Source organism: Chlorocebus sabaeus, chromosome 5, assembly GCF_047675955.1.
Source record: "Chlorocebus sabaeus isolate Y175 chromosome 5, mChlSab1.0.hap1, whole genome shotgun sequence".
In the NCBI taxonomy this organism is placed as follows: domain Eukaryota; kingdom Metazoa; phylum Chordata; class Mammalia; order Primates; family Cercopithecidae; genus Chlorocebus; species Chlorocebus sabaeus.
The window spans coordinates 80,796,419-80,820,309 of NC_132908.1; the positions used below are offsets into that span (position 1 = coordinate 80,796,419).

At 52.9% G+C, this 23,891-nt stretch overlaps 2 protein-coding genes across 9 annotated transcripts in view; one reads left to right on the forward strand and one right to left on the reverse strand.

The window, feature by feature from the left end:
• DNAAF1 (dynein axonemal assembly factor 1) overlaps positions 1–11,438 on the forward strand; it is a 32,573-nt gene extending 21,135 nt beyond the window's left edge. The window contains 6 exon segments of the mRNA XM_007994210.3: positions 3,541–3,963; positions 6,187–6,302; positions 8,269–8,322; positions 9,526–9,889; positions 11,220–11,280; positions 11,282–11,438. Coding sequence (XP_007992401.3) covers positions 3,541–3,963; positions 6,187–6,302; positions 8,269–8,322; positions 9,526–9,889; positions 11,220–11,280; positions 11,282–11,327 — 1,064 coding nt within the window. The 3' untranslated portion in view covers positions 11,328–11,438.
• A 426-nt stretch (positions 11,439–11,864) lies between these two features.
• TAF1C (TATA-box binding protein associated factor, RNA polymerase I subunit C) lies at positions 11,865–20,829 on the reverse strand. Of its 8 annotated transcripts, none has more exons than XM_007994215.3 (16): positions 20,685–20,829; positions 19,249–19,372; positions 18,633–18,842; positions 17,515–17,596; positions 17,228–17,325; positions 17,062–17,151; positions 16,894–16,967; positions 16,030–16,268; positions 15,772–15,888; positions 15,570–15,687; positions 15,416–15,487; positions 15,141–15,276; positions 14,856–14,999; positions 13,964–14,138; positions 13,740–13,874; positions 11,865–13,644 (listed from the first exon to the last, which is right to left on the reverse strand). In XM_007994215.3, the coding sequence occupies exons 2-16, from the start codon at positions 19,264–19,266 to the stop codon at positions 12,734–12,736; spliced, it is 2,619 nt and encodes an 872-aa protein (XP_007992406.3). In that variant the 5' UTR covers positions 19,267–19,372; positions 20,685–20,829; the 3' UTR covers positions 11,865–12,733. The 8 variants fall into 8 exon arrangements, with proteins under 8 accessions (XP_007992406.3, XP_007992405.3, XP_072871707.1 ...); XM_007994214.3 differs by having other exon boundaries at positions 13,740–13,877; XM_073015606.1 differs by adding an exon at positions 20,216–20,313 and having other exon boundaries at positions 13,740–13,877; positions 17,228–17,596.
• Positions 20,830–23,891: the final 3,062 nt, after the last annotated feature.

Consider the following 23,891-nt stretch of genomic DNA (forward strand, 5'->3'; position numbering starts at 1 on the left):
AGTCTAAGCTGTCAAACTTAGTCTTTAATCTTGGGGATTTTTTTTTTTTTTTTTTTTTTTTTTTTTTAGACAGAGTCTGGCTTTGTCACCAAGGTTGGAGTGCAGCAGCGTGATCTTGGCTCACTGCAACTTCTGTCTCCCAGGTTCAAGCAATTCTTGTGCCTCAGCCTCCCCAGAGCTGGGATTACAGGCACGCACCACCATGCCTGGCTAATTTTTGTATTTTTAGTAGAGAAGGGATTTCGCCATGTTGTCCAGGCTCGTCTCGGATTCTTGGCTTCAAGTCATCTGCCTACCTTGGCTTACCAAAGTGCTGGGATTACAAGCATGAGCCACTGTGCCCAGCCTTGGATTTTCTTTTTTCTGTCTTTCTTTTTTTTTTGGTGGGGACAAGATCTCACTCAGTTGCCCAGGCTAGAGTGCAGTGGCACAATCTTGGCTCACTGCAACCTCCACCTCAAGTGATCCTCTCACCTCAGCTTCCTAAGTGGCTGGGACTACAGGTGTGTACCACCATGCTTAGCTAATTAAAAAAATTTTTTTTTCTGTAGAGATGGGGTCTCACTATGTTGCCCAGGCTGGTCTCAAACTCCTGGGCTTAAGTACCTCACGCACCTTGGCCTCCCAAAGTGCTGGGATTATAGGCGTGAGCTGCTGCACCTGGCCAGGGATCTTTGTTAAACCATTTCCTCACAACCTGCAGATCCATCTGCAGTTGGCCTCACCCACCTGCCAGCACCAGTGAGAACCTCGAATGGTGATGAGCCGTTTCCAACCACTTTTACTGATTGAAACACAGTTTTTCAAAATAAATGACCTATTAGTTTTCTGTGGCTGCTGAAAGTAGGAAAACTCAAATAGGTTGTTTTCTTCTACCACACTCTCAACACTTGGCAGACTTGTGCTCACCAAATGTGCAGGGTGTCCCCACACCTACCGATTCTCTGACACCAGCTGGGTGTCCTACAACTCATTTCCATCCTGACACTAACCCCACAGGTGATGGGCAATGGTCCCGCGAGATTACTCCCCACTTCTGATGCAACTGCGAGTCCCAGGGTGTCGCCTGTACTTCTAACAGAATGGCCATAAAATTAGGGTTCCCACGACACTCCCTTTGGGTTTGATACTTTGCTCTGATGGCTCACAGAACTCCAGAGAACACTTATATTTTCTGGGTTATTATATTAATAAAGGATACGATAAGGGATGCAGATGAACAGCGGGATGAAGCGGAGCTTAGGGAAGGGTCTGTGGGAAGGGGCGGAGCTTCATGCCCTCTCTGGCCACACCCCACTCCAGATAACCTCCAGTGTTCAGCAACTCGGAAGCTCTCTGAACCCCACAGTTCAGGGGGTTTTCCGGAAGCTTCAGCACGTGGGCATGATGGATGATTAACTCCATTTCCAGCCCCTCCGCCCTCTCGGAAGGACGAGGGTGGGGCTGAAAGCTCCAAGCCTCTCATCACGACTTGGTCTCTCTGGTCTGGAAGCCACCCCACCCCCAAGGGCCCCTTCAGACAAAAGATCTCCCTGTCACCCTGGACGAAGGTCTTAGGAGCTCTGTGCCAGGACCTGGGCTCGAAGATAAAATGTAAGAACAAAACAGCCTTCTAGCACCCCTATCTACAGGGGTTTTAGGAGCTCTGTTTCAGAGATAAATGTATCTGGTAATTTCATAGCGGCCACAACAAATTACCACAAAATTAGTGGCTTAAAAAACACAAATCTGTTACCTTATTGCAGTTCTATGGGTCAGAAGCCCAAAATGGGTTTCACTAAGCTAAAATCGAGGTGTCTCAGGGTTGTGCTCCTTCTGGGGGGCCCCAGGGGAGCACCCGCTTCCTTGCCTTTCCCACCTCCTAGAGGCTGCCTGCGTTCCCTGGCTCGTGGCCCCTTCCTCCAACTTCCAGGCCAGCAGTGTGGCATCTTCCAGCCTCGTTCTGGCTCTGACACGCCTGCCTCCCTATTCTGAGGGCCCTTGTGATTCTTTTGAGCCTGCCTGGATAACCCAGGACAATTTCCTGATCTCAGGGTTCTAGATCCTAATCACATCTGCAGAGTCCCTTTGTCCGTGTAAGGTAACATATTCATAGTCTAAGATTAAGGTGTGAACATCTTTGGCTAATATTTTTGTATTCTTTTTTTTTTGTAGAGACAGGGCCTTGCTGTGTTGGCCAAACTGGTCTCAAACTCCTGGCCTCAAGCAATCCTCCCGCCTCAGCCTCCCAAAGTGCTGGGATTATAGATGTGAGCCACCGCACCTGGCCACATACACATTTTTATGTAAAAATGGCATAATTATGTTGCTTCCTGTCTAGTCTTTTGAATTAGCATACTATAACTATTTTCCATACAACAGATATTTTCTTACTACATATATTTTGTCTTTTCCCAACTTTTGGTTTTGAAATGTTAAAAATTTTCAGAAAAGCTGAAAGAATAGTAAAACATAGTTGTATGTCTGCATTTATTAATAGATTCTGTGGTTTTTCATAATTTGCTACACATATTTGCCACACACACACACAAACACACACACACATACACTTTGCTTTTCCCCTGAACTATCTGAAGATAAAGGCAAACGTCATAGCCTTTAAATCCCCAGTGCTTCAGCATACAGCTCCTAAGAACTTCTTGCGTTCTGTTTTCCTGATGGCTGTGACTTGTTCCATTAAAGGGCTGTGCTGGGCAGCGCCTTCATGGGCATTTGGCTCGCGTCATTATCCACTGTAAACAACGCTAATGAACATCCCTCAAGGATACTTTTTTTTTGAGACAGAGTCTCACTCTGTCACCCAGACTGGAATGCAGTGACTCACTGCAACCTCTGTCTCCTGGGTTCAAGCGCTTCTCCTGCCTTGGTCTCTCTAGTAGCTAGGATTATAGGCATGTGCCACCCCGCCCAGCTATTATTATTATTATTATTATTATTATTATTATTATTTTAGTAGAGACGAAGTTTCACCGTGTTTGCCAGGCTGGTCTTGAACTCCTGACGTCAAATGATCTGACTGCCTGGGCCTCCCAAAGTGCTGGGATTACAAGCATGAGCTACCACGCCCAGCCCCTTGAAGAAACTTTTTAAACTGTGTTCTTTATTATTTTTTTTTTTGGACACAGAGTCTTGCTTTGTCTCCCAGGCTGAAGTGCAGTGACACGATCTTGGCTCACTGCAGCCTCCACCTCCCAGGTTCAAGCGATTCTCCTGCCCCAGCCTCTTGAGTAGCTGGGACTACAGGCGCGTGCCACCATGTCCAGTTAATTTTTTGTATTTTTAGTGGAGAGGGGGTTTCGTCATGTTGGCCAGCCTGGTTTTGAATTCCTGGCCTCAAGTGATCCACCCTCCTTGGCCTCCCAAAGTGCTGGGATTACAGGCGCGAGTCACTGAGCCCAGCCCCTCGAGGACACGTTTTTAAACTGTGTTCCTGACCTCTTTCCTGGTCTCAGAAGTTTGCTGTGAGCCCTTGAAGTATGCACGAACACCCTTGTCTTCCTGGGACACTCCCACATTCACCTTTGCATTTTCCACCAGTAGGGGAGACAACATCTTCAGACGATGGTGAGAACGTGCCTGCCAGTGAGGAAGGCAAGGAGGAGCCTCCCGGGGACAGAGAAACAAGGCAGAAGATGGAGCTATTTGTTAAGGAAAGCTTTGAGGCCAAGGATGAGCTCTGCCCAGAAAAGCCAAGTGGAGGAGAGGAGCTGCCTGTGGAGGTTAAAAGAGAGGATGGAGATCGAGAGCCAGAGGGAACCCTCCCAGCTGAGACTCCACCACCCCCGCCACCTGTGGAGGTTAAAGGAGAGGACGGAGATCAAGAGCCAGAGGGGACCCTCCCAGCTGAGACTCCACCACCCCCGCCACCTGTGGAGGTTAAAAGAGAGGATGGAGATCAAGAGCCAGAGGGGACCCTCCCAGTTGAGGCCCTGCCACCGCCGCCCCTCGGAGCTGCCGGGGAAGGTAACGTGAGCAGAGAAACACACACAGACACACACGCCTCTCAGAGAGCCCCAGCCTTTGACTCAGGCCTCTGTGGGACCTGGGGCCTGAGTTTCACTTCTTCTGTGTTGCTGTTTCTAGAAGATAATGTACACAAGTTGTCTTGTTATCTAGAACAGTGCTGCTCAACAGAAATGAAACAGGAGGCTGGGCACGGTGGCTCATGCCTGTAATCCCAGCACTTTGGGAGGCCAAGGCGGGCGGATCATGAGGTCAGGGGATCAAGACCATCCTGGCTAACATGGTGAAACCCCGTCTCTACTAAAAATACAAAAAAGTTAGCCAGGCGTGGTGGCGGGCGCCTGTAGTCCCAGCTACTCGGGAGGCTGAGGCAGGAGAATGGCATGAACCTGGGAGGCGGAGCTTGCAGTGAGCTGAGATCGCACCACTGCACTCCAGCCTGGGCAACAAAGCAAGACTCCGTCTCAAAAAAAAAAAAAAAAAAAAAAAAAAGAAATGGAACAGGAGCGACTACTAGATTCTCTAGTAGCCCTATTTTGAAAAGTAAAAGGAACTTTGGGAGGCCAAGGCAGGAGGGTTGATTGAGGCCAGGAGTTTCAGACCAGCCTCAGAAACATAGTGAGACCTCATCTCTACCAAAACTACAAAAATTAGCTGGGCATGGTGGTGTGCCCCTGTAGTCCCAGCTACTTGGGAGGCTGAGGCAAGAGGATTTCTTGAGCCCTGGAGGTTGAGGCTGCAGTGAGCCAAGATTGCGCCACTGCACTCCATCCTAGGTGACAGAGTGAGACCCTCTCTCAACAAATAAATAAATAAGTAATTTAAAAATTAAAAAGAAACAGCAAAAGTATTAATGATATATTTGATTTAACCCAATATATAAAAAATACAATCATGTTAACATGGAATTAATATAAAAATTATCAATGAGATATTTTACTTTTTTTAAAAAATTAAGTCATCAAAATTCACTATGTATTTGACACGGCTGAACGGTAACTTTTTAATGATGAAAAGTGGGCCATTCATCTCTGACATAAATGAAGCCCAGAGAGCAGTGGAGGGATCAGAGTACAGGACCCAAGAATATAGCCTGGGGGAAGAGTAGGGGCAGGCCCTGCGAGGTGGCTCACTTATGTAATCCCAGCACTGTGGGAGGCCGAGGCGGGCAGATTGCTTGAGGCCAGGAGTTCGAGACCAGCCTGGCCAACACGGTGAGAAACCCCCCTCCCCGCAACCCCCGAGCCTCTACAAAAAAAACAATAGATTAGCCAGGCATGACGATGACCACTTGTAGTCCCAACTACTTGGGAGGCTGAGGTGGGAGGGGTAGGGGACAGGAGGTCGAGGCTGCAGTGAGCTGAGATCGCACCACTGCACTCCAGCCAGGGTGACAGAGTGAGACCCTGTCTCAAAAAAATAAAAATAAGTAAATAAAAAGGAAAAGTAGGGGCCTGGACGAGGAAGGGGCCCATCGCGACTCCACATTCCTCATGCGATCTTGCAGTTATGAAATTGCACAAGCCCTGACCCTTGTGCAGCAGGAGGGGCGTGTGCCTGGCTGAGGGACAGGCCAGCGGGGGGCTGTGCAGCCTGCCCCTCCGTCTCTGAGCGAGTCGCCTCTGCTGGCATCACTTGTCGCCCCACAGCGGCTGCTGTTTCCAAGATTCCTGTGGCTGCTGCTTTGACTCCTGGATGGTGCTCTTCATCTCATGGGATTCGCCTCCAGGTTATAGAAAGCGGGAGCTGTTCCATTCTTTTCCCAGCAGACGGAAGCCTGTCGTGAGCTGCAGCCTCTGTCATGGAGGCTGGCCTTTGGGCCCTGAAGAGGGTTTTTGTCTTTTTTTTTTTTTTTTTTCGAGATGGAGTCTCACTCTGTCACCCGGGCTGGAGTGCAATGATGTGGTATCGGCTCATTGCAACCTCTACCTCCTGGGTTCAAGCGATTCTCCTGCCTCAGCCTCCCGAGTAGCTGGGACTACAGGCGCCCGCCACCACACCCAGCTAATTTTTGCATTTTTAATAGAGACAGGGGTTTCACTATGTTGGCCAGGCTGGACTTGAACTTCTGACCTTGGGATCTGCCCACCTTGGCCTCCCAAAGTGCTGGGATTACAGGCGTGAGCCACTGAGCCCAGACCTTGGGAGCCCTTCTTCACTGTGGGCTTATCCATCTGCCCGCTGTGTGTCAAACTAACTCCAAGACTTGTTGTTGCTCTTTAGAGCGGACTCCCCAGGCTGTGGCCGCTGAGGGTGGATTCGTTACAGAACCTGGTGGGACGAGAATGGAAGATTTAGAAACCGTTAGACTGGAGACAAAGGAGACATTCTGCATCGATGTACGTGCAGTATTTAATCTTGGAGATAAGTATCAGTTTTACTGTTAGTAAAATAGGTGATCAAATGCAAACTCTGGAGACCCTTGATACCCCAAGTGTGGTCCTTGGGCCGGCAGGCCTGGCATTGCTGGGGCGCTGGTTAGAAATTCAGACTCCCAGGCCTCACCCCAGGCCCACTGATCAGAATCCAGCTTTAATGCACTGCCCTGGGTGATTCGTGCACATGCATGCGCAAGTTTGGGGAGCCTGGGCCCAAATCACTACCCTTGAACCATGTCTACCAAACTCAATTCATTTTTGCTAAAGAAGCTACCTTGCTAAGCAGTTCTGACTAGTTGCCTTATCCAAATTGGTGGTGAGAGTTACATTGTATCATCAGAGTTACATTATATCATTATACATTTTATCTTTTTCCTCCTCCTTGGACACCACCCGGCAGGTAGCTCAGGCTCTCACTGGCCTTCTGACTCATGGAGGTGTGACGGTTCAGTGTCCCATTCCCTTGAGTGAATGTTTGATCGCAGCCTTGCCTGTCACTCTTCCCTGAAGCTCTTCCCATTTTGATGACAGTCCCAAATGCTTAGGCCCACAAGAACAGTACCATGGGAATGCACACATTGTGTCACAACCCCCCAAGAACTGTCCTTTGATGGGGCAGGAATAGGAGAGGCATTTCTGGGCACCTCTGACCTCATACCTTGGAGAGGTGGCCCCCTCCCCACTTCTTTGTTAAACTTCTCCTAAACTGGTGTTTCTAATGTCCAAACTTGAGAACTTCACATGGCCCAGTAAGAGTTAAAGTGATCATGGTCAGAATTCATAGTGGGTTTCTAGTTTTCTGGAGCTATGTAAAAAAAGAAACAAAGGCCAGGTGTGGTGGCTCACACCTGTAATCCCAGCACTTTGGGAGGCCGAGGTGGGTGGATCACATGAAGTCAGGAGTCAGCCTGGCCAACATGGTGCAACCCCATCTCTACTAAAAATACAAAAAAAAGAAAAATTAGCTGGGCATGGTGGCAGGTGCCTGTAATCCCAGCTACTTCGGACGCTGAGGCAGGAGAACTGCTTGAACCCAGGAGGTGGAGGTTGCAGTGATCCAAGATCTCACCACTGCACTCCAGCCTAGGCGACAGAGCGAGACTCTGTCTCCAAAAAAAAAAAAAAAAAGAAAAAAGAAAAAAAAAGAAAAAGAAAGAAACAAGAAACATAATTGGGCAATTTATCTCTCACATTTGAGAACTGACCATATAGATAACTACAACACTAATAGCTAATATTAGTTGGTTTCTTCTTATATGCGTGACACCATTCTAAGCACGACTTGTATTGATTGATGTAACCCTTCCTACAACTCTAAGCGGTACATACTATTATCATCCCAATTTCCCAGATGAGGAAAATGAGAAACAGAGAGGTTAGGCAACTTGCCCAAAGCCACACAGCTAGAAAATGGTGGTGGGGGAGTAACAACCCAGGCAGCGTGGCTCCAGTTCATGCATCCAACCACGCACTGGTTTTTATGGACAAAGACACCAAACACACACCCACAATACAAACAAGTCCTACCAGTTTTGGGGGGACACAAAATATATTACTTTTATACCACATAGAATTTTTGGACTAGTTTGTACAGAGGTGCATTTGGTTTGGGTCCCATTATTTCCCCCAAGATGAACGGACTGTCTCTCTTAATAAAGAAACAGAAAAAAGATGTGGAAATTCTTTAAATATGTCACACCTTGCAAGTTCCCTTTCTTTTATTGGATCCAGACACCTGAAGTGGCAACGCTTGCTTTGTGTGTGCCTAGAGTGTCTTTGGGTGGGGAACAGGCAGGGGAGTCACCCGAGTGATTTGAGGAACTGTAACTAAGGCTGGGTTGACTGCGTGTTTGCCTTTATCATGCCTATCAGAACATTGACAGCGCATGTGCCTCCCTGGTGATGTGCGGCTCACTTGCTCTTTCAGGACCTACCTGACTTGGAAGATGACGATGAAACAGGCAAATCTCTGGAAGACCAGGTTAAGGTCATTAGTCCATTTTCCCACAGTCAGCTTAATTCCACCTTCATTCTGGTTGTTTACAGTCTCTCTCCAAAACTTGAAAGTAAAATGTTCCCTGTGCATAAAGCATTGAATCCCCCATATTCTCTTTTTTTCTTTTTCTTTTCTTTTCTTTTTTTTTTCAGGCAGAGTCTGGCTCTGTTGCCCAGGCTGGAGTGCAACAGCCTGTTCCTGGCTCACTGCAACCTCCACCTCCCGGGTTCAAGCAGTTCTCCTGTCTCAGCCTCCCGTGTAGCTGGGATTACAGGCATGTGCCACCACGCCCAGCTAATTTGTGTAGTTTTAGTAGAGATGGGATTTCACCATGTTGGCCAGGCCGGTCTCGAACTCCTGACCTCAAGTGATCCACCTGCCTCAGCCTCCCAAAGTGCTGGGGTTACAGGTGTGAGCCACTGCACCCAGCCCACATGCCCCATATTTTGACCTTGCTGAAGGAAATGCCATTTGTTCTTGTTCAATTCTTTAAGATTTTATGATTAACCCCTTGAGAATCTATTGCTGGTTTGTAACAGCTGAGCACAGTGCAGTTACCTGAAAGCACTTTCTATTGTTAAGATGTATTTCTATGTCCATCCTATGAATGTCTGTCTGAATATAACTACACATAGAGGGAAAGAAATGAAAACAGGAGAGAGGAAAGAAAGGGGTGAGTCTGTGAGGCACGGTGGGGAATTCTCTCAGAGTGGCGTGACCCTCTGCCCAGAGGCCATGACTGGGATTACCAGGAGCCCATATGTGCCAGACCCGTGCCCTGAGGGAGAAGGAGGCATCAGCCAACATCTCTGTGCGCGAGCTCGGTGGCAAAGAAAACGGACAGTTATTGTCGGGGGGCTGCTGTCCAAGGAGCTAATTCTAGAGAGTCTGTGAGGGGAGCTGGGTTCAGGGGTGCATCCTCTCGGGTAGCAGGAGGGTGTGGAATAGCCAGTGGCTGGGGGAGCAGAGGCTGGAGAGAAGGGCGTGGACATGAGCCGTGCCCAGGGAGTGGCCACCCCACCCCCGGGCCTCACTTTCAGAGTCCTGTGTTCCCTTGGGCCTTTCTTGGATGTGGCAACAGAACAGTTTGTGACATTGGGTGAAAAGGCAGAACTGGCATGGTGCATTGTGGAGTGACTCTGTTGTGAAAACAGAAACTTTCAAACACATCTTTTCTTCTGTGAATAGAATATGTGTTTTCCGAAGATTGAGGTCATCTCGAACTTGAGTGATGACAGTGACCCTGAACTGGACTACACGTCACTCCCTGTGCTGGAAAACCTGCCCGCAGACACTCTGTCAAATATATTTGCAGTCTCTAAAGACACCTCAAAGGCGGCTCGGGCGCCCTTCACAGGCATCTTTATAAAAGAAGCTAAGAGGGACTTGGAAATCCCAAAACAAGACACCGAGTCCCCACGACCCCTGATCCAGGAGCTCAGCGATGAGGACCCCCCTGGCCAGCCACCGATGTCCCCCACCTGCCAAAGAGATGCTGCACCACTCACTTCCAGTGGAGACGGGGACAGCGACTTCCTTGCAGCCTCTTCAGGTAACAGCATGGGGCCAAGAGCACAGTGGAGATGGTGTTGGCTCCCTGGCCTGGGATGGGTGGGGCAGGGCAGTCACTCAGCCTTACCCCAAGCTTTCATGTTCCTGGAGGGGTCACCTGGGACAGACCACACAGATCCTCTGAAGGTCCCATTCCTGAGTTCACGGCTCTGAAGTTGCCATTTGCTGGTAGCCAGCCTGGGCCAGAAAGCTGCCGAGCCAGCCTGTTCTTGGGCAGCCAAGTCTGGCTGTGTGTGAGGGTCACAAGGCACCTGTGGTCATGCAGATCTCCTGGGGCGGGGGCCTAAGGACCCTGCATTTCCACCCCCTCCTCACCATCCCTGGCCTCAGCCTTTCTAGACCAAGGCTTTTGGAGGGGACCACCGACACCACTGCTGGGGAGTGTGGGGCAAGCGAGGTGACAGCCGCAGGGGAGCGTGGCTGCTCCACAGTGACCCAGGCCTGGGTGAATCACAGGCCAGTCCTACTGGCCTTCAAGGTGGGGAAGGCAAAGGGGCACCAGGCAGGGAAGGCGGCCAGAGGCCTGGCTGCAGAAGACCCAGAAAAACATGCTTAATGTACTGGGCCTCCCCTCATGCTGCAGGCTGGCACATGTGCCTGGCAGATGTGGTTTGGGGGAACAGCTGGTTAGTGCTGAGGACAAGCAAGCTGGGCTGTTTTTTCATTCAGCACCTGCCTTCAGGTGCACCCCCAAATCAGGGGCTGTGTGGAGCCTGGACCATTCTACTCTCACCCAGCACGCATCGGTGGCCGGGCTTTTTTCTGAAGACAGCTGCCTGGCTGACTCCAGACTTGCAGGCAAGAAGCAGGGAGGGTTTGAGTGCATTTCCCGGGAACACTGAGTGGCCTTCTCTTTCACTCTAGGAACCAGCACAGAAAAGAGAAGTGCAGTCTGAGCTGGAGCCCGGGGAGCCTCAGGTGGGGGCAGGCCTGAAGGACACTGAATAATTTTTGTTTTGTTTGAGACAGTCTCGCACTGTGGCCTAGGCTGGAGTGTAGTGATGTGCTCTCGGCTCACTGCAACCTCTGCCTCCGCCTCTGAAGTAGCTAGGATTACAGCGTCACAACGCTGACTAATTTTTGTATTTTTAGTACAGTCGGGGTTTCATCATGTTCACCAGGCTGGTCCTGAACTCCTGACCTCAGGTGATCTGCCTGCCTCGGCCTCCCAAAGTGCTGGGATTACAGGTATGAGCCACCACGCCCAGTCAAGGACACTGAATTTGGCCTGGACTGAACCCCAAGACTGCCCCCCTGTCCTTGGAGTCACAGTGACAGGGAGAAAGCATAGGTCACCCTTCCTTCCACAGTGCCGACTGAGAGCGCCACCACACCCTCAGAGACGTGTGTCGGAGTTGCCCAGCCCAGCTCGGCCCACGTGGGACCTCACTGCACTCCCAGCACCAAAAGCATCCTAGTTCCCCCCAGTTAAATGTAGCATAAATGGTTTAATTACAAATGTCTCCCTTAGGCATGATAAACATTTTAACACCCACACGAGTCAATATATGATTGGGCTATCTCCTGTTTGTGTGAGTCACATGCAATTCCTTTCACCAGCCACCATGAAAAAAGACCTTTCTCTTACTGTGTCATCAGAAACCAGACAGATCCAGGTCCCTGCAAAATCTCCAGTGGGCCTTTTCCCCACAGGAAAGCAGAATCTTCCACTGCAGCTAGAGAAACTCAGAGGATAAGGGACTTGGTGCTTTAGACATCAAAATGAGAAGGGGAGAGAGGAAAGAAAGGGGGGAGTCCGTGAGGTACAACGGAGAATTCTCCCAAAATGATATGACCATGATCCTCTCCTCAGAGGCCACTATCGAGAGCCCACAGGTGCCAGACCCACGTCCCGAAGGAGAAGGAACATCAGCCATCATCTCTGTGCCTGAGCTCAGTGTCAGATAGTTACTGTGGCGGGATGCTGTCCAGCCTAAAAAATGTGACCATTCCAATTCATCTTCAGCTGACCAGTTTATTTAATCCCTGAACCTGGATCCAAGGCATCTCCCTGTACAAAACATCAGACCGTGGCGGAGATTGACAAAGCAACCCAAAACAGCCGCTGCCGACGGCCGCCATGCCCACCTCAGCAGCAGCCCTGTGGGGGCCTCATTCCACCCTCACCAAACACAAGGAGGAGCCAGCACCACTGCCCCATTTCACCAGACAGGAAGACACGAGAACTGAGACCTGCCTGAGGCCCCCACAGCTGGGGGGCAGCGGAGCCCTGTCTCCCAGCACACACTAGAATCCCAGCAACACAGGCCTGCCAGCACCTCCAACCTGCCTTTTGGGATGATCTTCAGGCGAACATACAAAATACAGAAGAAACTATTATATTTTGTTGCCCCATCCCTTCAGCTTGGCTCCAGCTTGCTTGGCTCATCATCACAGTGGCCTCCAGAAGGTGGCGAGCCCCGGTTTTTTTTTTTTTTTTTTTTTGAGACAGAGTCTTGCTCTGTTGCCCAGGCTGGAGTGCAGTGGCCAGATCTCGGCTCAGTGCAAGCTCCACCTCCCGGGTTCATGCCATTCTCTTGCCTCAGCCTCCTGAGTAGCTGGGACTACAGGGGCCCGCCACCTCGCCTGGCTAATTTTTTGTATTTTTTAGTAGAGACGGGGTTTCACCGTGTTAGCCAGGATGGTCTTGATCTCCTGATCTCGTGATCCACCCGACTCGGCCTCCCAAAGTGCTGGGATTACAGGCTTGAGCCACGGCACCCGGCGAGCTCTGCTTCTTAAGTTTCAACTGTGGAAGGCACATCTGGTCCCGGAGGAAGGATGAGGGGCTCTCTGGGGTTTGAGGGCAGCCCACCTTGTGTCCTCAGAAGCCCATTCGAGGCTTCTTCCGGGGGCGCTGAGAGCCAGAGAGGACGGGTGTGTGCTGCTGGGAGCGGGTGGTCCAGACGCTGGAGGCCTGGGAGGAGGGGGGTGTGGCGGCACATCCTGGGGTGCCCCTTTGGGGTGGCAGCTTAGCCATGTAGTCACGGAGCATCTGCTGCCGCTCTGCGGGGACGCCCTGGGCACACGCATCCGGAGTCAGCTCCTGGGAGGGTGGGGTCACGGGGGGCTGGGGCAGAGCATCAGCAGGTGGCCACTCAGGACTGTGAGGGGGGCTGGTGTCCTCTGAGGGGTCCACATGGCCACTGAGCGAAAAGCTGCTGGACAGCTGGGTCCGGCGCTTGGGCCGCCTGGGCTGTCTCCCGGGCCCTGAGGTCCTGCCCTGCTGCCTCTCCCACCAGGCAGCCCCTCGGCCTGCCCAGGCTTCCCCCAGGCGCTCACTGAGCTTGTCCTCTGGGCCTGACTCGGGTGCAGGGGGTGGCTCTGCCGCAGGGAGGGAGCCCAGGTCTCTCTGCAGCAGCAGCCGCCCTTGGGCCATGGCCTTGCGGAGCACGTCCGACCGCTGCCCTTCCTCTTCCTCCCGCCGCAGCTCTACGCTACCCAGCAGCTGGCGGTGGGTGAAGGTGGGTGCTGTCCACACAGGAGGAGCCAGGGGCACTTTTAGCAGGGCCTTCAGCCACTGGCTGCAGCCGGCAGTGTCCTGGGAGGTCCAGGAAGCAGTGGGGGCACGACAGTCAGATTCGGTGTCGCTGCGAGGCCCGGAGTCTCTGTGATGGTCAGAGTCCGTCTGAGGGCGGAGCTGCTGGTAGAAGACATCTCCTGCCGCCGAGAGCTGGAATAGCACCAGGCCTCGTGTGGGCGCTGAGAGCAAGGGTGGGACGACGGCGGCCAGACCTGGTGACGGGAATGACAATGACCTCCAGGGACTAGTGGGGGGAGGGGGTGTTTTCCACCGCGCCCCTCAAGCTCTCTCCCCTGCCCCAGCACACCTATGGTTGGTGCTTTCAGGCGCTCCTGCAGCCGCCACTGGATCTTAGGCTCCAGCAGAGGAAATGCAGGGAGGGAGTCGGTCCTGGAAGGAAGAGACTGGGGGGGGCCTGCCAGGCGGGGCACCGACGCCCCTTCTCCTGAGGAAGGACAGACAGCTGAGGCCCCATCCAGGCCCCGACTGCCCCACCTCCCACACGCCGCCCACCCTGGCCTAGACCCTCACCGGCCAGGTGCAGCAGTTGCAGTTGCCCACCCTGGCCTCCAAGGAGCAGGGGCTGCACGCAGCTGGGCCGGGGCGGAGGCAGCAGTCGGGCCAGCAGGAGTGGGGAGGGGAGGCCATGGTTCCACTTCAGCATTGGCACCAGGGGGAGGCGCTCGTCCACTAGGTAGAGAGAGAACTGGGGCCCGAGAAAGAAGGGGGATGTGGCCGAACCTGGGAGCTGAGCTGTGTAGTGGCCCTCCAGGCCCCATGTGGCTCTCCGGGTAAGTACAGAGCCCTGAGGGGCAGCAGCATCTCCCATCAGCCTCCAAGTGCCTCTCAGACGGCACCTGCCAGCCCTGAACAGGAGGTGCTTCCCGAGTGGGTGGCACCTTCACCGATTCTGACCAACAGCCAGGTGGACAGACAGAACAAGTGGGAAAGGTGTGCTCAGAAGAGGTGTAGGGGAGCCTTGCCAGCAGAAACCTGCCTGGCCTTCCCGCAGCCACCCCCACACTCTCCTGAGCCCAGAGCCTATGCTCGAGGCATGCCTACAAACGTCCCCAGGAGGGCGGGGGGAGGACGGACCTGCTCCCTCAGAGCCCCTGCCTCCTACACAGCAGAAACTGTCCAGCTCTGCACGGAAGCCCCACCCCGAGGCTGCTCCTCCCCCCGTTCCACCCCTGGCTGTACCTTGGAGCCCTTACTAAGGGGAGGCCCTGGGAGAGCTTCCCCACCTGCCTGTTAGCACCGGCTGTGGGATCCACTGCGTGTTTGGGCCACAGATTCATCCAGGGTTGAGTCTGGTTTGCTGGGTGGTTGTCTGGGCCCAGCAGAGCCGCTGGTAAGCAGCAGCCTCTAGTGCCCATCTGAGACAGAGCAGAGGTGGGGCGGGGCGGCGGTGTGTGCCACTCACCTGGGTACAGACGAGATGGAGCGTAGGGGGCAGGCATTCAGAACTGGAGTGCCCCAGGTACTGGGTGAGCAGGACACGTTCCCCTTTCTGGCACGAAGCCTCTGCCCCCACACGAAAAAGCAACAGACCACAGCCCGGTGGGCCCTGGAAGAGAAACACAGGGTCAGCCCTCCCCATAGTCCCAGGCCCATGACACCATCCTCGCCCAGGCCACAGCCAGCCTGGGACTCACTGCTCTGCGGCTGCTCCCGCAGTCAGGGCAGATCTCCTGCCGCCACCCCATACCTGAGTGTCAACCATCTTCACTCCAGTGCGGTCACCCACAGTTAGCACCCGAGGGTGGGCGGTGAAGTCTGCCCAACGCCAGGAAGAGGAGTCCCGGAACACAAGGGTCTCGGGGTCCTTGTAGACTTGCTGCAGCCTTGGGGAGACGGGCAAGCCATGGGCAGGGGGGACGGGCTGATGTGGAAGGCAATCAAGGGTCGCGACATGCTGAACAGGGAGTGACGGGCCAGAGTTCAGTGTGTTAGGGTGGGGGGTTTCATGGGAAGCGGCAATACCCATCCTCAGGGCTCCACAGGCAGACGGCTCCTGAGCGGCTGCAGATGGCCAGCTCCCCGGGCAGGTGAGGGCTACAGGGCAGAAACGCATTCCCATCAGGCTGCTCGCCCTGCCCCCAGCCCCTCCTCACTGACCAGACTGACTCCCCCTCACCTGAGGCTGATCCCTGTGGCCCCCTTCTCCACCTGCATTGCCTGCAGAAGGGTTGGCTGCCACTGTTTACCGAACTTCCACACGGCACAGTGGTAGTCAGAGCGGACGGCCAGCAGAGCTGAGGAGGGATGGAAAGGGTCAGGGGTCAGGGGTCAGGCAGCAGGGTCAGCCAGTGAGGGAGGAACATGTGTAAGGGCCTTACTTTCTCCCTGGACAGTGCATGTCACCACCTGCCGGACAGGTCCCTGAAGCTGGATGCGTCCAGGATTCCCAAGGAATTGGGGACTGTCGCCTGGGCTCAGAACAACCTCTTGGAAATCTGGGCCTCTCACTAAGGATCAGTGCACGAGCTGTGGCCACTGCAAGCCCCACATTCCTGCCCTTTCCTGGACCATGCCAAGAGCACCTCCTCCACCAGACAGGAGCCCGCCGGGATCTCCTGTCTCACAAGAAAGGATACGCAGCCTGTCCAGGGCGCCTCCAGCAGGGTAGACCAGCTGCCCGAACTGGGGTGTCCTTCCAGGCACCCAGGCCAGTGCACCCCCAGTGCAGGCCTCATCCAGAAGCAGCTGCTCCCACCGCAGCACCAGCTCCTCGTGCAGCAGCTCTGCCAAGTGGCTCGCCACTGATGTGCCCAGGATGGGGCCCCCAAGGATAGAGAAGCGGCGCTGTCGGTTGCTGAGGTAAGCCCAGGGACACCTGGGGACCAGAGAACAGCAGGTGGATCACTCAGTGGCGCTCAGGGGAGGACAGGTCCCATCCCAAGGAGGCCAAGTGCAGTGGACACATTTCTTATTCACCTAGAACTTCTTCCTTTGGGAAACCACCCCATCCTGTTCCCATGCCCTGGAAGCAATCATGTGACCCAGACCTGGCCATCAACAATATTCCATTGCCCTTGCCACAGCGACTGGTTCAGACAGGTGTGAGACCCAAGCCAAGCCAACCAAACTCCTTTCTTCTGGTGCCTCAGGAAGGACATTGGCTCTTTCCTTAGATCATAAGCCATCTTGCTGCCACCTACAGACAGCCTGTCTAGGAACTGTGCAGGAAGAGGCAAGTGGACGACAGAGTAAAGAGAGACGCAGCTCTACGAATAGTATTTGAACACTTGGATGCAGCCATGCCTGAAGTCCACAAATTTAAATCTGCTTTCCCCTGAGATGATTTGGAGTTGGAAGTCTGGTATAAGAAAGTACAGCTCAGACTGCAGGGAGAGGGGGGAAGTGGGTATGACAGAAACCTGGATGTGTGTCCTAGCCCCTCCTATATCCCCACCACCAGCTACGTCTATCCATCTCCTCCTTTCTCATTAGCCACTTGCCCCCAGGGCTGGTGTCCACCGAGGTCCTGAAGCAGCTTCTTCACACTGACCACTGTCGTCTTCTTAGTGCGGCTCTGCATGGAAAGGCCTCGTCAAGCTCACACACCCTCAAGTTCACCCCTGAAGGACAGCAGGGAGTCCCTACCCCTGGTGTCATGGGCCACTCACCCCTGCTCCCTCCAGCTTGAAATTCTCCAGCATCAGCTTCCCCAGGGGTGCAAAGGCTACGTCTCCATGATCCCAGAGGAACCGGCTGATCTGGGGAGAGGAGGAGGCCAGGTCACTAAACATAGTCTCCAGGCTACGCAGCACTGTCCCCCGTGGGCCCACTCACCTGCTCAGTAACATCCAGCACAATTCGGGGTCGCCTCCGATACCGGTACCCTCCGCGGAAAAGCAGGTCCCGGGCAGTCAGGCCAGGGTCCCAGGGATCTGAGGAGGTGGTTATGGAAAGGGCTGGGGAGGGCACAGGAGTGCAGCCAGATGCCCTGGGCAACTGGAGGCATCCAAGGGCCCTGAGCGAGCACAGGCTTAGCAGGGAGAGGAAGGTGTCAGGAGTGGGAGCCGCGGGAAGAATAGGTGGAGCAGTGTGGAATGAGCCTGGAGGAATGAGACCCTCACCGATGAGGGAAGGCAGCATGGGGAGAGGCCCAGGGGTCGCCGGCTCCCACAGCAGGTCCTTGGTCACATGCAGTGCCCCGTTCTGAAGGGAAGACAATCACAATGACAGTATCATGATGAGTGCCTTCCCCGGGCCAGGCTCTGCGCAGGTATTCATCTTTTATCAACTCATCCAGTCCTCACAACAATCCTGTGAAGTTGGGATGACTGGCATTGTCACACTACCACCTGCCCCAGATGACAGAGCTGGTAAAGAGAATAGCTGGGATGTGAACCCAGGCAGCCTGACCCCAGAGTTCATGTTTCTGACCTCCGCCTGTGCTGGCTCTCAAAGAAGGAAGACCCTCATGCCACCAGTGGCTGGTCCACATCCCACATAACCTCACTTCCATTCAGGAGACCTTGCAGTCACTCTGGCAGCCCGGCAGGCAGTTCCACCTCCCTTTGCTGGGCTGGCCTGAGATGTTTCAGCTCAAATGACACAGATCTAGCAAACCAGACTCCTAGAGGAGCCCCAATTTGATGTCAGACCTTCCCTCATAAGGAGGCCATCCCTGACCCGTTCCCCAAGCCCCCACTCCACTCTCTGTCTTTTTATTTGCTCATCCATTTGCCTCTGCCAGGCTTCATTCCTAGACAGGGTGTTTCCAAGGGGAACTAGGGGGCTGAGGATTCTAAGCAAAGGGCCAGTGTCCCTCCAGAGGCACCAGAAACCCTGGCAGGTCTATCCTCCCCTCTCCCATTCCTACTACGCTGTTTCGGCATCCTTCTGGTTTCATTCCAAGCTCTGAGCCCATTTTGTAAACACCTTATCCATTGGATAAAGTTCACTTGTTTATTTTCGCTCAACTCAGCTCTCCGTTCCAGGAAGGAAGGGGTCAACCGACTGATTCAGGCAGCATTTCCAGGGTTTCATATGGCATCCGGCATAGTAGGGGCATCTGTCTAGGGATGGCAGGGTAGCCCACGTACCCCAGAGGAGGTGGCACAGCCTGTGTCTCAGCAGACTTGTGTGAATGCCACCCCACTCTGTGGCCTTTCAACTGGTATGAATGTGAGACAGGGGACCCAGGAAGGGGTGCCCCTGGAGCTGCCAGGGCCCCTGCCTCCATCCTCACCTCTGAGTTCTGGGGCTGGGTCTCTGGCACAGTCAGCGCATGTTGCCAGCTGCACATGAAAGAGAGGTCAGGGATGTCGCTCAGACCAAGGGGTCCAGTCATAAATAACGCGGGGCGGAGGGAGCGGGGGAAGTCCATCCCGGAAATAAGGACCAAGCACCACACTGGCCACCTCGAGAAACTGGAAGCTGGTAAGGGGCGCCAGGGTTCCTGCGGAGAGAAAAGTGCATGATGGGAAGCATATGCTCTTTGAGGAAGCAGATAACAAAAAGCAGATTAAAAAAAAAAATATGTAGCCCAATGCCAAGCAGTAATGAGAACTGTATTAAAGCAAACCACCCGTCCAGGAGAAGGGATCTGGTAATGGGCTGAGGGCACGGTTTCAGCAAAGCCAGCCAGGAAAAGCCTCGTTGAGAAGGTGGCGTTTGAGCACAGCCTGAACCCAGTGGAGGAGAGAACCACATACACAAATGGGGAGAGGGTTCCAGGCAAAACGATCAACAACTGTGAAAATCCTAGAGCAGTGAAGTCTGTCAGAAACGAGGCAGCCAGAGTGAGCGAGGTGGAGAGCAATAGAGATGGAGTCAGATAGACGGAAAGGGGCAGCCTCTCTTACAGCTCGAAACTTCATCATACATTTACAGGCTACACCCCGAAGACGCTCGAGTTACTCCACAGCCACGGACTGCATCTCAGCATTGTCTTCCTACTGTCAAGCACAGTGCCTCCCAGAAAATGCACTATGGGTTGAATAAAAATAAATTTCTATCACAAGGGGCTGGACGCAGCGGCTCATGCCGGCAATCCTAGCACTTTGGGAGGCCAAGGCGGGTGGATCACCTGAGGTCGGGAGTTCGAGACTGGCCTGACCACCATGGAGAAACCTGGTCTCTACTAAAAATACAAAATTAGCCAGGTGTGGTGATGCATGCCTGTAATCCCAGTTACGAGGGAGGCTGAGGCAGGAGAATTCCTTGAAGCCGGGACGCGGAGGTTGCAGTGAGCTAACATCGCGCCATTGCACTGCAGCCCGGGCAACAAGAGTGAAACTCCATCTCGAGAAAAAAAAATTATATCACAAGGCTTTGGTAAATATAGTCCTCTAGAAGTATGAGCAGCCATAGCATCCCTCCTTTTTAATTAACAAAAATAACAGGGGCAAAAATAACAGCAGCTCTCACTGACCAAGCGCCAACATCTATCTGCCAGGCGCAAGCTAAATGCTGCACTCTTCTACTGCAGCCCCTGTTACGGAGTTCAGGAAATCAAGGCTCAGCAAGAACTTTAGTTCAACAGCTGTTAGCTGCCACATCCAAGACTTGATTCCCATCCGACTCAGAGGCAGAGCTCTGAACCACTGCTCTCGCATGCACCCAAATGCAAACGCTAGCATTAGAGTCTCGCTAAACAAAAATCTTTTCCCTCTGGCCGAGTGCGGTGGCTCCTGCCTGTAATCCCCGCACTTGGAGAGGCCAAGGCGGGTGGATCACCTGAGGCCAGAAGTTTGAGACCAGCCCGGCCAATATAGTAAAACCTTGTCTCTACTAAAAATACAAAAATTAGCAGGGCGTGGTGGTGCACACCTGTAATCGCAGCTACCGAGGAGGCTGGGGCACGAGAATCGCTTGAATCTGGGAGGTAGAGGATGCAGTGAGCTGGGATCATGCCACAGCACTCCAGTCTGGGTGACAGAGCAAGACTCTATCTCAAAAGTAAAATAGAAACAAAAATATTTTCTCTTGGAACCGCATAGCCTGAAACGATCCTAGGCAGGCGGAGAGGGCTGGTGGAGCGCACTACCCCACAAAAGGCCTGACAAGGCAGCCTCGACTTCCCCGGCCGGCTTCCCGCCCTCGCTGCGGGCTCTCCAGGCCCCTTTAGACCTCCCAGGCTACAGGACTCAGTCGGGTTCGCACTAACGACAGGCTGGGGACTGCGAAACGTGAGCCAGCCGCGAGGACAGGGGATTGGGGGAGTCCCTCCCCTCCTACATCTGCGGGTCCACTCCTCTCGAACATGCCCAGTCCGCGCGGAGGGGGCGCATGCACTTACGTGACCCTGGTCTCGTCGCAGTCGTCTGGAAAATGGGCCTCGGCGTGATGCTTGCCGGACCCTGACACCACGAGGCAAATCTCAAGTAGAAGCCCAGCTTTGGCACTCAGGATGGGTCAGCGCCGCCGCAGCTACTCACGGTCTTCCGGTTTGGACCGGAAGTGCCTGCTGGTGAGGCAGGAAGTCCCACCTCCCAGCCAGGCCTCTTAGGGTCCTGGCGCGCCCCCTCCCGGGAGGAGAGGGAACGGGCGTGCAGGCGGCGCGTGGGCAGCGGAAATAAAGCTCCCTCGAGTTCCAATAGTGGAGGCCGGGTGGCCTTAGGTCCGAATCCCACATCTGCTTCACCAATTTCCTCAGAGTTGTATTAAATTAATCATTTAACGAACTCTCACGGAGCACCTACTATAAGCCAGACACTGTATTAGTCAGTAGGTATCCTATTGATTGTCCTTAAATCCCAAGAAGCGGGCTTCACAAATAAGGGGGCAAATACCTCCTGAGAGTGAGTCTTTTCCAGGGGTGGTCATGCAGGGAGAGCTTTAGGCAGTGGTCCTCAAACTGAAGCTAGTGTGCGTCAGCAGTAGCACCTGGGGGGCTTGTTAAAACACAGTGTCCAATTCGGTGAGTCTGGGGTGGGACCTGATAATTTGCCTAAGTTCACAGGTGATGCTGATACTGTGTATCTGGGGCCCATGCTGTAAGAACCACTGTCCAGTCATAAACCTTACCATTATCCTAACATAGTAGTTCTCAAACTTGAGTGAGCCTTAGAACCACCTGGGGGACTTGTTACAAGTTTGCTAGGCTCCACCCTACCTCTGCCCCCCTAGTTGCTGATTCAGTAGGTCTGGGATGTGGCCCAAGAGTCTGTATTTCTAGCAAGTTCCCAGATGATGCTGGTCCAGGGGCCATGCTTTGAGAACCTTTGCTTTAAATAATCAATTCCCAAATTCTCAGCTGTCATCTGTATCTTTATTTATTTTTTTGAGATGGAGGCTAGAGTGCAGAGGCGCGACCTCGGCTCACTGCAACCTCTGCCTCCTGGGTTCAAGCAATTCTCCTGCCTCAGCCTCCCGAGTGGCTGGGATTACAGGCCTGCCACCATGCCCGGCTAATTTTTGTATTTTTAGTAGAGATGCGGTTTCACCATGTTGGTCAGGCTGGTCGAACTCCTGACCTCAAGTGATCCGCCTGCCTAGGCCTCCCAAAGTGCTGGGATTACAGGATGAGCCACCGTGCCTGGCCTATATTGTTTTTTTTCTGGAAGTTTTTACCTGGACTAAAAGTGTCAGCAGCGCTGTGTTCCTTTTGGGAGGTTCTAAGGAAGAGTCCACTGTGTTGCCTTTTCTGGCTTCGGAAAGCTGCCTGTGTTCCTTGGCTCATGACCCATTTCCATCTTCGAAGCCAGCAGTGCCAGTTGGATTCTTCTCATGAGGCCATCTCTCTGGTTTTGACTCTTCTGTCTCCCTCTTTCCCATGTAAGGACCCATGTGATTATAGTGGGCCCACCCAGGTAATCCAGGATAATCTTCCTATGTTATTTATTTTTTTGAGACAGGGTCTCACTCCATTGCCCAGGCTAGGGTGCAGTGGTACCATCATGGCTCACTGCAGCCTCAACTTCCCAGGCTCAGATGATTTTCCCACCTCAGTCTCTCGAGTAGCTGGGATTACAGGCGCGCGCCACCATGCCTGGCTACTTTTTTTTTTTTTTTGAGACGGAGTTTCACTCTGTTATCCAGGCTGGACTGCAGTGGTGCGATTTTGGTTCACTGCAACCTCTGTCTTCCAGGTTCAAACGATTCTCCTGCCTCAGCCTCCCGAGTAGCTGGGACGACAGGTGCCCACCACCACACCCAGCTAATTTTTCTATTTTCAGTAGAGACAGGGTTTCACCATATTGGCCAGGCTGGTCTTGAACTCCTGGCCATTTGATCCACCTGCCTCAGCTTCCCAAAGTGCTGGGGTTACAGGCGTGAGCCACCGCGCCCAGCCTAATTTTTGTTTTTGTAGTTTTTGTTGAGATGGGATTTCATCATGTTGCCCAGGTTGGTCTTGAACTCCTGGGCTCAAGCTACCCTCCCACCTCGGCTTCCCAAAGTGCTGGGGTTACAGGCATGAGCCCTATATTTTAAAGTCAGCTGATTAGCAACCTTACTTCCACCTGCAACCTTAATGCCCCCTTGCCAAATAATATACTCATAGGTTCTGGGGATTAGGCTGTAGGCATCTTTGGGGGAACCATTATTTTGCCTACCACACTAATATTTTATATTACCCTTATAAAATACCTATCCAGCTTTGGCACTGGGAGGCCAATTCCATTTCTTCCTTCCTTCATCTGAATAAGCCATTATCAATTTGTTTTTGTAACTGACATATACTTAACATGCAGTAAAGCACACAAGTCTTAAATGTACAACTCATTGAGTTTTTATTAATACATACATAGAAATCCACATAAACACCCCCCAGATCAAGACAGAGTACATTTCTATCACTCAAGAAAGTTCCAGCCAGGCACAGTGGCTCATGCCTGTAATTCCAGCACTTTGGGAGGCCGAGGTGGGAGGGCTGATTAAGTCCAGGAGTTTAAGACCACACTGGGCAACACAGCAAGACCCCCGTCTCTACAAAAAAAAAATTTTTTTTAAAGAAAATTCCCTGGCGCCACTTTCCAGTCAATACTTCCGTCAAGAAGGAACCACTATTCGGACTCTTATCACCATAGATTAGTTTTGCCAGTTCAAGAACTTTACATAAGTGGAATCATGGAGAGGATGCGTCTGGCTTCTTCTGCGCCCTGTGCCTAATAGATTCACCTGTGTTGTGCACACAGCTGTTGGTTCCTTTTTAAATTACTGAGTCATGTTCCATTGTATGAATATACCACCATTTACTTGTTCACGCAACCTCCTGTTGGTGAGTGTTTGGGGTGTTACTGGGTTTGATGACTTTGTGGAAGTCTCTCTGTGGATATGTGCAGCCCTCAGTCCATTTCTGGACATCTGCTATGCTGTCCCTTCACTCTCCTGGGCCTCATCCTACTCTCTGGGCTGCACACACACACAAAATGGAATTGTTCTTCCTGATGTCAATCCTTGACATGTTGAGGAGGCCGACTACCCAGCCCACCACACCTGCTCCTCCCAAGTCAAAGGTTCTGGGAGGACTCCACCACCTGCTCCTTATATGCCCCAGCATCCT

Bases quoted from the DNA above. Each gene is read 5' to 3' on its own strand.
- TAF1C (XM_038008207.2), bottom strand. The intron at 15,889-16,029 runs GTATCCTTTCTT...TGAGAGGCCCAG, and splicing joins AGGCGCCCTGGACAGGCTGC to ATTTCCAAGAGGTTGTTCTG. The intron at 15,277-15,415 runs GTATTGCCGCTT...CGTCTCCCCAAG, and splicing joins CTGTGGAGCCCTGAGGATGG to GCTGCAGCAAGTCTACAAGG.